Source organism: Otolemur garnettii, unplaced genomic scaffold (assembly GCF_000181295.1).
Source record: "Otolemur garnettii isolate 467f Iridium unplaced genomic scaffold, OtoGar3 scaffold00028, whole genome shotgun sequence".
Lineage (NCBI taxonomy): Eukaryota > Metazoa > Chordata > Mammalia > Primates > Galagidae > Otolemur > Otolemur garnettii.
The window spans coordinates 11,504,386-11,517,661 of NW_003852423.1; the positions used below are offsets into that span (position 1 = coordinate 11,504,386).

General features: G+C 42.2%; 1 protein-coding gene across 1 annotated transcript in view; it reads left to right on the plus strand.

The window, feature by feature from the left end:
* The window catches only part of CHN2 (chimerin 2), a 317,927-nt gene that overhangs the window by 188,394 nt on the left and 116,257 nt on the right, over positions 1–13,276 (plus strand). Inside the window, exons 4-6 of the mRNA XM_003788542.3 lie at positions 1,973–2,004; positions 6,909–7,022; positions 8,414–8,699. Coding sequence (XP_003788590.1) covers positions 1,973–2,004; positions 6,909–7,022; positions 8,414–8,699 — 432 coding nt within the window. The remainder of the gene's footprint in view (positions 1–1,972; positions 2,005–6,908; positions 7,023–8,413; positions 8,700–13,276) is intronic.

Below are 13,276 nucleotides of genomic sequence, written 5' to 3' on the forward strand. Positions count from 1 at the left end.
AAAGAAAAAAAGAAAAAGAAAAACTAGCTGGGTGTCATGGTGCTCGCTTGTGGTCACAGGTCCTTGGGAGGATGAGACAGGAGGATAGCTTGAGCCCAGGAGTTTGAGGCTGCAGTGAGGTACGATGATGCCACTGCATTCTACTGCCCAACAGAGCAAGACTCTGTCTCGGGAAAGGAAAAAAGAAAAGAATAAAGTGGATAAATGAGGTTGGCAGCTATATCCAGATTTTGTAAACTTGTATTATGGCTCAGATAAAAAGATAGGAATAAAAATTCTCATATGTCATTTCAAATTTTGGAGTATTGCCCCTTAAAGAATGGAGAAAGATGTTACCCTTGTATATTGTCTGCTTCCATTGGCTTTCTGGTCCTAAATTTCTTCTGTGGCGTGCTGGTTTGGCCGTCACAAATCTATACTATCAGGAAAGGAAGGAAGAACTTTGAAAGCCAATAGGATGATAGAAATGAGAGAATATTCAACTCACCTCTCAAAGCTTCCCAGCAAGTAGAGTGATGGTGCCCATCACTTATAGAAAGGACATCAGATAATAAGGTGCCTTTTTATATACTTTGTCCTTCTCTTAATGATATTATTTTAATCTTCCTTCACAAATGACACTGAGCATGCTTCTAACCTTGAAGATTAAGAGAGTTATGAATGCCCCTCTTGGTTGAGTAATTTTCAGGTGTAAAATGCACAGAAGAGTGAACACATATTTAGAAGTGTCTAGATGATTAGTTTTCTACCAGCAAGGTTTGTCCTAGGCAGAATTGTGAGCATGGTCCCCAGAGCCCCGGTTCCCCCTTTGCGCATCCTATCCCCCAGTCCCTAGCACCCCACCACCCACCAAGATCCCCTACATCTTTTGGAGGCTAGAGGCAGGCCAGGAAACTGCCCACTATCTTGAAATACTGCCATTGTGCCTGTCCCTGAGTCCTGCCAGGAAACCACCCATTTGGCTGCAGAAAGAAAGGACTATAATGAAATAGGTGCCAAGCCCGTTTTCTACTCCAGTGAATAAACATGAACTTGCTGTCGGATGCCTAACCACCAACAGAAACCCATAACTTAATGTGGGTCTACTATCACTTGAGTGTCCTTGGAGTTAGATGAGAAGAAAAAAAGCTGAACGGGAGAATTCATGTTCATTGATCACTGATTCAGACACTGTGAACATGAGAAAAAGTTCTTAGGATGGTAGAAATGTGAAAACACCACACTGTACCCCATGATTGCATTAATGTACACAGCTATCATTTAATAAACTAATAGTTAATAAAAAAAGAAAAAGAAGGAAAGTAGATGACCTTGTGAAGGAGAAAAACTCAGTGTGATAATCCCAAGGCTAAAGCTGGATTGAAACATCTTTCCTGGAATATTTGATAGTCAAGTCATAAATCTTGTCCTATGTATCCTGTACCTTTGTGTAAAGTGAATTGCAGTTCATCAGCCATTTATTGAAGAAATAAGGATGTTAGACTGTTGATTTCATTTGAAAAAAGATCAATTGAAACCTGTCTTTTTTTTTTTAAATCCAGGTATACTCTTTGTTTTTATTATAGATACATAACAAAGTAATTCGATGAAGATTGAAATAAATGCTTATGTTTTATTCATGCTAGAAATAGTGGTTTTATCTTTCAAGATGAAGCCTTGTAGTATCATTATAAATTCCTTAATATTAAAATAAATGTCACTTTGTTTCCTCTGAAAATTCTTTCATTGGGTGATAGGGTTGGGGTGGGAAATGAACCTAGTGATTAGAGAAATACAGTGGTTTTAGATCATCCCTGCCCAAGATAGTGGAATGTGTTGATTAACTCAATAGCTTCATGGATCTCTGATTTGGGGCATAAAATCTGTAATAAAATGACTTCCCGGACTATTGCTCTGTTTATTTGAATAGCAATTTTACCTAGCAGATTTGAATTCAAATGCATTATGAATCTTTTTCTTCTTTTTCATACAGGTGGAAAACAGACCAAAATATTATGGAAGAGAGTATGTATCATACAATTCTTTGTTTTAATAATTTAATAACTAGTCGTTTCATGTGTCATTAAAGTATTAAATATTAAAAATTCTGTAATATATAGTCATCATCACATGTCTATTGTCTAAGAGTTTAATAATAGGAATAAATGCAATCAAGACTCCTTACTAATGAATTTTCTTTACAACGTTCAAGTGCTGGGTTTCCATCAGTGGGGGGAGTGGCTCATGCTGTATCTCTCTCCACCAAAGCACCTACAGACTGCCTGGAAATTGTTTGGGATGAAAAGTAAGGCGAGATTTTTCATAAACGAGGCTCCCAGCACAATATAAACCCTTGGGTTGTCAAAAATCCTACAGTATGGCTGAATTCCTGACTCATGTACCTCTGCAAACATAGAGGTCAGGAAAGGCATCCCATTTCTCTGCGGTCTCCTAAAACCCGAATAGTGATTCCTCTTGACTTGTACATATTAACCAAATCACCTGAATGCCTTCAATTATTAGCTTCCCTTCCCTTTTTCTTCTTAGTTTTGAATCTTTTTTTTTTTTTTTTTTTACAAATCTACTGCAGGGGAAATATGTAGGACCATAAAAATAATTCACGATATAAGCCTGTGATGTGCAGAACATCTCACAGAGGGCAGGTGGAGCAGTCCCGAGGAAGAGGAGATGCATAAATCACTTTTCTTCCCACGTCCAACCTGAAGGTGTTGTGAGGCAAAGCCTCCTTTGAGTTTATATCCAAACTCTCCTGCCCAATCCAAAACCTTCTTCCTCTATTCCCTTTTCCATTGGAGCCTCATCTCCATGATTAATGAGCCTCTCTGTGGCCCCAGCCCAGTGTGCCTTCCCAATAGCCACAGCTGCATTTCAGAGCCTTCCATGTCCAGCCCTTGGGAATTCGGCCATCACCTCTAGGAGACCTGCCCAAGAGCGCTGGCCTCTGCTATTCCGCCCATCACATCTCTAACATCTAAACTATGTTGTAGTATGGCTTTCTTCCTCAATATACTGGTTTGGGTTATGCTCGTAGCTAGCACAATTAATTTAAAAAGTGAGAGAAAATGTAAACCTACCACATCCACTTTTGCACATGAATTCCAAACTGAACACTGCATATTGTGCATTTTCTTTTTGGCATAAAAATTGTATCCAATAACCTTTTAGGTCTCATTTTCCAATCCCAATTCATGTAAAATATGTATAATGAAAGGAGATATTGAAACATTTTCATAACCACAGAAAGGAACATTTTGTAGTAGAGGAAAATTAGCTTAAAACCTTCAGATTCTATTTCCCTTTTATATTTTTAAGATGAATTTTTTTTTCCTTTCGCTCAAAAAAAGTAATGTATGGTCTATTAAGGAAATGCGAATGCACATTTTCTTAAAAAGAATCTACAGAAACTGTTGGCATGGATACCTTTAGGGAGGGAGAACTTTTATTTCTACACTGCTGAAGTTTTTACTATTTTTTTGCCTTTCAAATTTGAGGTTTGAATTTTCCTACTGTGCACAAGTATTACTTTTGCTTTTAAAAAGTTAATGAATTAGGGGTGGCGTCTGTGGCTCAAAAGGGTAGAGCTCCAGTCCCATATGCTGGAGGTGGCGGGTTCAAACCCAGCCCCGGCCAAAAACTGGAAAAAAAAAAAAAAAGAAGTTAATGAATTAAACCTGTTAATTTCAGAAAAATAGAAACTATAAGAAAATAGGAGGTGAAAAACACCCACCGTCCTCCCTTGAAAGGAGATGGTTGCTAACTTCTCCCTCCATCTCTTTCTGGCTGTTCTCTGTGCCTGCTTTCTTTTTACAAGGTTGCGGTCAGATGGTACATACATGGATTAAGTATTACAGATCGCAAATATTTATACTTTTTAAAATCGTGCACAAAGGAAATGAAGAGCCACAGACTTGTGTCTTCGGCTGCACAAAATTGTCATTTTTTTCTGTTGAATGATTGAATTGAATGTAGTCCTTGCCGCCGCTGCTGTGGATCACTTAAACGTGCCAATTCAAGGGAGTTTAAACTTAAATTCTAGTGTTCTGAAGCATAGTAAGGCAACCACAGCACAGAACCATTCATTGAATATTTCAGAATAGCTAGAAAAGAGGCCCTTGAACGTTCCCAACACAAAGAAGCGATCAGTATTTGAGGTAGCGGATATCCCAGTTACCTTGAGTTGATCAGCATACATTGTACATATGTATTAAAATATCACACGTACCCCATAAATAAGTACAATTATTATGTATCAGTTAAAAAATAATTTTTAAGTATGCATAATCAAAATCAAGTATCAAAAAAACAAACAACGGAAAAAAACCCCAAAACTTTTGACGGTCTGCTTTAGAGACTCCTCCCCCTTTTTCCTGCCTCCCTCCCTGGGAGGGACCTGAGGCTGGTCCCTGTGCCCTCTTCTGAGTGTGCCTCACTCCGTTGCCCTGGCCTGGCCCATGGTTGGCATATGTCCTTGACGTCCCAGCCTCTCTCCTTCCTCCCATCTAAGTACAAACTGGGTCTGACCCTGCTTAGCTTTTGAGATCAGACAAAATTGGGCACGTTGAGGGCGATTTGGCCATAGACTTCTATCCTTTCTGACTCTGGTGGGGGAAGCTTTCCAGTGCCCAGTCCCTCCGACTCGCCCCTGCACGCTCCTCCCACCACACGCTCCCTCCCGCAGAGGTGTGCACCCGCCCTAACTGGCTTATGCCACAGGGGAGGCTTCTCTGCTGGGTTCATAGGGCCCGATGGCCTCAACCGCAATCAAAGCTCCAAATGCCTCTGCTTCAGGTTCTCAGTAAGCTGCCCAGTGACCCAGTCCACACCTGCCACGCACAACAATTAGACCCCCTGAGCTCCCGCTCTGTCAGCACTCCCCCCACCTGCATCTCCCTGTCTCTAAAACAGAGGCCCCTGGCCAGGTGTGGTGGCTCACTCCTGTAATCCCAGTACTCTGGGAGGCTGAGGCAGACGGATTCCTTGAGCTCAGGAGTTTGAGACCAGCCGGAGCAAGAGCAAGATCCCATTTCTATAAAAAACTAGCTGGATATGTGGCAGGTGCCTGTAGTCCCAGCTACTCGGGAGGTTGAGACAAGAGCATCACTTGAGCCCAAGAGTTTGAGGTTGCTGCGACTATGATGCCACAGCACTCTACTGAGGGTGGCAGAGTGAGAGTCAGTCTCAAAAAAATAAAATAAAATAAAATAAAATAAGGAATACTGGTCTTTTCTGGGGGACAGGAGGGCTACTCTTTGTCACAGCAGGAAAGCACTTCCTCACGGCCTGAAAGCGTCGTCTCTTGAGATTTAAACCCAAAATTTGGGAAGCCAGAAATCCTCTTTCTCCCAAGATGTCTCAGCCTTAGAGTTAAGTGTTGATTTTGAAACCCAAAGACATCACTACGTTGGACCTTACCTCCCAGGAGCAAAAGCTTTAGTTTTGATGGTCTACCTACTTGTTAAGGACAGAGGGAATTAGGAAATCAGTATTGTAATAGGCACATCGCTCCCCCCAAAAATGGTTTTCATTTTACATTTCTCCTCTAACTTAGTATTTGCATTTCTGGAAAAACAAAACAAAACTTGTCTGGCCGATACCTTTTCCCCTCTTCCCCTTCCAAGAAGGTAAAAGAGTTTGTTTGTTTGTTTTTCTGTCCGGGACATTTCTTTTCTTATTTATCTCCCCAAAGTTCTCCAAGCTTTTTATATTTATTCCCCAATGTTCTCCAAGCTTGGATAACTTAGAAAGAGGGACCGTTCCCTCCCTGACCTCTCTCAGGAGTGTGGAGTTGCAGGGTGCCGACTGCACCCCCAACCCAGTTTGCCCATCTTCCCTGGAAACACCCAACTAGAAAATCCCTAGCAGTGGAGAGAGCACTGTCTTGTCTGTCTTTCTTTCTTTCTTTCTTTCTTTCTTTCTTTCTTTCTTTCTTTCTTTCTTTCTTTATCACTGGGGATTCATTAAGGGTACACAGAACCAGGTTACACTGATAGCTTTTGTTAAATAAGGACCCTCTTATAATCGTGTCTCCCACCCCCCAAAGGTGTACCACACCCCTTGTCCCCCCCCCTTCCCTCTCAGCTTTCCCAATCCCCCACCCCCCACCATGTACTAGGACCTTAATTGTCCTCATATCAGAATTGAGAATCCTATGTTTTTTCTTAATGGCAACAGGGAGACCAGGCTGGTTCTGACCCAGCTCCCACCTGCTCTCTTCATTGTGGGAGTCTCTGTCCACTCTCTGGGCCCGAGACAACTGCCTCTAGGTCAAAGCTGTCATTAGCCACACCTGCAATCCTCCCAGACATGACCAGTTTTCTACATGATGTATAGTACTCTAAAATGTTATCTTTGAAAAAGAAAAACAGGAACATCCAAACATGTTCCTAAGCTATTGCTCCCAACATGTAAAGCTCTGCAGGAATGTTGATTATAGCTAGCTCTTCTTTGCAGAGAATGGGCCTCTAAAATTAACAATACTCTTCTCCTGCAGCAAGCAGGTTGCTAATCAATAACTGCTCATTTGCAATCATGATAATACATGGTTCTCTGTGTTTGAACCGAGAAGGAAATTGATAATTGCTCTATTGTTATTTCTTGTGTGTGTGGGGGGAGACATAACCTGACTTTTTATTTCTACCTTTATTTTCAGCCTGAGAGCAAAGACAGTAGCTCGCAGAAAGCCAGGTGGATGTTCTTCCTCATGAGTGCCTGTGTGAATGCTGATTATCTGTTTGGGGTGTGCTGAGAGGTGGTTCTAAGTCCATCAACAGTGCAATGGTTACTCTCCTCTTCACCCAGCGTGGGGACTGCAGATTCTGGTGGCGCTGCCATCCTTTTCAGCCTAGTTCTTTGTTATCCATACTTTCTATGTGGTCTGATCAGAGTAACAATGGTCTTACACCCCTCAGGTTCCATGGGATAATCTCTCGGGAGCAGGCTGATGAGCTCCTCGGAGGCGTGGAGGGCGCCTATATCCTCAGAGAAAGCCAGCGGCAGCCAGGGTGCTACACTCTGGCCCTCAGGTGAGCGGCACCCCATACACTGCTCCATTGCTGTCTAAGCAACACCACTGATGTCCCCCTTTTTTTGTAAAGTTGTGGTAGAATAGTTGTAACCTAAAATTTACCATTTATAATGTTGAAGCATACAAGTCAGTGGCATTAAGTACATTCTTGGTGTTGTACAACCATCTTCATCATCCAGAACTTTTCGTCATATCAAACAGAAACTCATCATCATGATCACGTTCTCTCTACTACTAGTATTTTCACTTTGTTTCCAAAGCACCAGCAGTATAGCAGAGGATGTATGTATTTCCTCAGCCATAGATGTTATCAGTAGGTGTGGACCCTGGGGACCTGTCGGTGGACATAGGAGATTGGAGAATTAGCTGGGAAGGTAGCCCTCCTTCCACTGCTGCCTGCACCGTCCAGCTAGTGAAGGGAGGGGCTCGTCTGCCCTAGTTCCCAGCAGCCCTTGTTGAAGGGCTCCTTCACCTGACCTTGCATGTGCATGCCTGGTAAGACATGCAGTTTGCATCACCTTGATCCCAGGAACCCATCACAATGGTCAGTAAAACAAGGCTCTTCAGAGTGTTTGCTGCAGAATCCTAAGTTTCAGAAATCACAACACCAGAAAGGCAGTGCGTATACTGCATTTTGTGAACCTTTGTCAAGTATTTTATGCCATTGGATCCTCACTAGAGTCTTGTAAGGTTTGGAGAAGGTCTTCAATTTCAGAATCAGATTGTCTTCCAAAAGTTCACTTGTGCTGTCTTTGAAATTGGGAAGACCTTTCTCCATATATGGATGATGTCAATGGAAGCACCTCTAGGCTAGGCCACAAAGGTGCCTCAGTGCACTATCTCAATATTGCAGCTGTGCAAAGACACTTTCCAAGTTGTAATATGTCCAGAACATATGGTAAATGATGTACAAGGCATGACAATTAAGTTCATGAACTTGCCACCATCCACTTACATTGGCTGCACTGTACAAACAACTCAGTAAGGTTTTCTAACCTTGGTATATCAGTGTCTCACAGATGTATTTGTGTCAATATGTGGCAGTGTCTTGCTGAGTGTTGTTCATTATTGTTGTTGTGTGTTTTTGTGTACCATCTCAAGAATGTCAGAGCTAGAATGAGAGCAACAAACAAATATTTCATAAATTTCTCATTAAACTTGGCAAGAACGGAAGTGAAATTGGGGACATGTTAAAACAGGGATAATGATTGCATCCATCTCAAGGGGTCTCTATGATAATAAAATGGGGAGGAGGGGAAATTACACCAAGTGGTAAGCCCTGTGCCTGGCATACAGTAAGTGCTCAAAAAAATATTAGCTGTTACTGTTATTATTCCTCACTTTTCTTATTCCTAACTCTCTTGTAATACCTCATTCTCTCATGGACAGGTTTGGAAACCAGACCTTAAACTATAGACTCTTCCATGATGGAAAACATTTTGTGGGAGAGAAGAGGTTTGAGTCGATTCATGACCTGGTGACAGATGGCTTGATAACGCTATACATAGAAACAAAAGCTGCCGAATACATCTCAAAAATGACAACCAACCCCATCTATGAACACATCGGATATGCCACTCTGCTCAGAGAAAAAGTATCCAGGAGACTGAGCAGGTCTAAGAACGAATCAAGAAAAGCGAACGTGACAAATGAAGAGCACACGCCAGTGGAGAAGGTGAGCCGTGTGTGGGCGGAGCTGACTGTATGTGGGTGGAGCTGGCTGTGTGTGGGCGGAGCTGACTGTGTATGGGTGGAGCTGGCTGCATGTGGGTGGAGCTGGCCATGTGTGGGCGGAGTTGGCTGCATGTGGGTGGAGCTGGCTGCATGTGGGCAGAGCTGGCCATGCGTGGATGGACCTAGCTCTCCTAGTCTCTTCCACACTGAAAAATCAGGCAGTTAATTATACGTGTGATTTGCCAAAATTGGAGAGAAGACCCCACCTACCCAAAGGACTGGAATTTTATGTCAAAAGAGACCTTAGAGATCTTTCAGTTCAACCTCATTTTACAGATGAGGAAACAGAGGCCCAGAAATGTTAAACAATTTGTTCAAACTGATGCATAGATAGATCTTCTGTAAATAATCTATTATGAGTTTATTTGGAGTTCGAAAGAAAAACAACACTCCCTTAAATTTTTTTGATGAAACATTGTAATGAAATGTTTTTAATTGCCATCTGAGGTGTCCCTGGCCCCCTCTCTAGTTCCACCCATGTAGCCAAATACACAGTATTTGTATTTACATCTGTTAGGACAGGGTGACCATCCATGGTACATGGGTCAGCCATTTCTCGAAGGTGATCTGACCTAAATAACAGGTTTCACTGACAGATATGGGGGCATTAGGGGTGCTTACGGCGGCATCTGGGAAGTGTGGAGAGACAAGCTGTCCTCTGCCCCAGATGAAGTCATGATGCCTCACTGAGAATCAGGAAACTCCTAAGTGGGTGAGAGTGCAAGCTGGGGGAGTGTGGGCTGTGGCAGGAGGAGCCAAGGAGATGTGATTTTCCTCTCCAGTGAGTTGCTGTTTATTTGAAAGGCACCACCACAGTTTGCTAGCAGATTTTTGGGATTTGCCCCTTAAGGGACCATCTGCTTTGCCTGGTCCTATCTGTTTTCCAACGAAAGAAAATGACAGCCAGCCACTCTAGTCAGCCCTCACTCTGTGTGCTGTGCCCGGCTTCCTAGGCAAGCTGGGAACGACAGATACCAATAAGTAGCCGGCTCGGAGACACTGCTCCTTCTGGAGGTTGCTAATCTTTAATTAAACTGGAGTAGCCTCCCCCTCCCGCCACCATTGTCCAGTATTAGTGGATAGCAAAGGAACTTGAGGTTGACTGATTCAGCATTGGCATTGGTGAAGGGGATTCAGCAGAAAGCCCTGAAATGGGGAGGAGGGTGGAGGGTGGCATCCTGGTCCTCTTGGCAGAGAGAGGGATAATCTTAATTGATTTGCTAATTGAGCTTCAGAGCCTAAGAGAACCTTCCCGGGAAGCACATCAGTTGAGCAGCTGGCCCATGAAAAAATAATTTGCCATTTTTGTTTTATAACTCCAGTGTCTCCAAAGCACCTGTTTATTCTTTTACAAATAATTGATTTGGGAAATTGTGGGGTTTCTGATCATTTTCATTTTGACCAAAAGGAAGGGGGACGTGAGTCCCAACTTTCAGAGTTTTTTCCAGTCCAGACGAAAGCCAGTCTGTTTGCAAAATCTGTTCAAAAGTAATTTAGAATAGAAAATCCGAAAGCTGACCTTCCCAGCCATGACAAATCAGAAGATGAATTGTAAAATAAATCTCTGAAGCAGTGTTTATATTTCTGAATCAAAGAGCAAAGCCACCAAAAAGGCAATCTGTTACAAACCGCAGGCTTCACAATAGAGCATTTCAAGGAAGAGAGGTGAAGAGAAGAGAGTCCTTCTGTGTCAGGGGGAGAGTTTAGATTCTGGGTATTGGAATTGATATTTCTACATCCACGTCCTACGCCAAGAGGGGAGTTTGGTCTATGAAACTGATCTTCCACATCAGGAAACTTGAGCAACAAAATACGACCTTGCCTGTAGATATTTTGTATTTATTTATTAAAAATACATTTTGGAAGAAATTAGTAATCCAATTACTACTCACTTCAAATGAACCACCCAATATACTTTTACCATTTTGGGAAAAGGTAAATAAGGAAAATATTGAAGGAAAAGTCCAAACTCAATGAGCAGTTTGATGGACAGGTGTTGCTGGTCTAGATTTTTCTTGGGCACTAATGATGTGATGTTTGGTTTTCCTAAGGGACTCTCTGGCCACCGGTCTGGTCACTTGCTGGGGGCTACTCATTTTGTTGGTAGGTTTGTTAAGTTACTTGGTACGAATCCATCTGTTTCTCTCTGACCTGTATTGACAAGTGAAATTATTAAAAGTCTCAGTCTTGCCGGAGATTCTATTTCCCTGAAGGGCAGGTCAGTGGACTGTTGCCATGGAGGCAGTGACTAGAAAAGAGGCTGCAGAAACTTGAATGGCTTGACTGAGAAGAGCCCAGGGTACCTGTCGGCTTCAGTGACGGTGCGTCTTGAAGGTTTTAATGAGTGAGAAGAGGAGGTGTCCTACCATGTCTCAAATCCAGGCATCCCAGCATTTCAGTTTGCAGAGTAGTCACGTTTTGTTTGCCTTTGTTTGTTTTACTGACAATTTCCAAATGAATCCAGAGAGACTGTGTTGCCTGTGAATCTGAGAACATTAATGGTGTTAATTGGCAAAGAGATCGGAGTGATTTCTGGATTTATCACCTCTCAAGGTTTTTAGCAATGAACTTGATTTTAATAACAATAGATGAGGTGGGGAGATGGGAGGGTATAAAAAAATAGTTGTGGTGGCGGTTAACCATTTGTTTCCTTACTGATCCTTTATCCAATTGGATTTTAAAACATTACGATATATAAGGGACACTATTGGGTGCATTTAATCAAAATAGTTATGTCCAGCATAGTTTCTTTTATGATGTATATTTCGGATTTATTCCATAGATTGATTACCTCCTGACCTTCAAAACTGGTATGGCAAGCCATATAGGAATACCAATAGGATTTAATATTAGACACAGTTTATAAACAATTTCACGATTTCCCATGGTATCCTCAGAACAATTTCTCCAGGTCCATAGGGCTGGGATCATCCTCCCCCACTTTATTGAAAAGTTCACAGTAGCAAGATGTGAAATGAACCCAGGCTTCCTAATTCTAAGTTCCGACCTTCTTAAATCTACTAAGCAGCTGGGCCTTATTCTATACTTATGCATGTAGTGCTTTAAATAAGTACCTTTGGTTTTGGCTATCCTAAGTCAAGTGACACTAAAAATCACTTCATAGTTACACGATCTGTTCTGGAAAATATACTGCTATTGCTAGCTATAATAACTAGTATTTTTTTAAATCAAATATATGTGACCACCAGACTTTCAACAGGACGTTTATATTGAATAAATCTGGTTTGCCATATTAAGTTGCATCTATGTTTTAGTAGGAAAAAATAATCCGTACCTTTGATAAAATGAGAGCAGCGTACTGAAGAATATATTCTATCTTACCAGCTAATTCTTTCCACTTTTTGTTATAGTGGCAAAAATTAGACAACATCCTAAATGCCCATCAATTTGGGACAGCTTAAATCAATTATGGCACATCCATGTCAAGGAACAGGCAATCCAAGGAAAAGAATGAGAATTGTAATATGGGCAGATATAGAAAAATCACCTGGAATCATTAGATGAACAACAACAGCAATTTGCCATATAGTGTACTGGCAGTCCCCAGGTTACAAACAAGATAGGTTCTGTAGGCATGTTCTTAAGTATAGTCTGTATGTAAGTGGGAATGGATACATTTACTATGACCTATAACAGCTTCTGTTTATAGTATGTTAGTTGGATGGTTGTAACTCAGGGACTGTGTATAGTATGGTACTGTTGATGGAGACTGGAAGGAAACTAAAGATTTTGCGTATGCTTTTTTTCTTACAAAGCCGCGAAGCAGACAGAGCTGGTTGCCTGTGCGTTAGGGAAGTCGGTATCCGAGGGGCAAGTTGGAGGAGAGGTTTCCCTGCTACCATTTCATACTCTTTGTATTTTGAACCATGATAAATGCAATACCTTATTCAAATATTTAAATAAGAAAAAAGTAATTCATCGTGTCTCGAATTCACCTATGTTAAGGCAAACCCTGGATAAATAAAGCTTTGCTGAGTCAGTGTTTATCAGGCACACAGCAGCAGCAGTTCCCACACTCCGGACCAAGGCACCTTCTCCCTCTCTCTCTGGCCCTGCCCCCATACTGTAGGATCCTTTTACTCCCCACCCCCACAGCCTGGGATGATTAACAACAATGAGGTGTGTTCAGCAGACTTTCCCTAAAGGTGGGGCTGGAAGAGGGTGACTGAAGCACAGGGCAGGTACAGGGCAGAACTCACCAAATAGAATGTGGCCAGTCCGTCTCTGGAAATGGATTGGACCCCACCCAACAATGCCCCCATCCCCCCACAGACTCCTCAGGGGTGCAGGGTCCTCCCCAGCCCTGCACCCATTTCCCACACCCCCCACCACACACACACCTCCTTTCCCGACTGCTGCGGACCAACTCCTAGACCCCTCTTGCTTTCTTTTTTTTTTTTTTTTTTTTTTTTTTTATTTTAAAGTAATACTTGTCCAATTTGAAATACAGCAGCGGTTCTCAACCTGTGGGTAGCGACCCCCCTTTTTTTTTTTTTT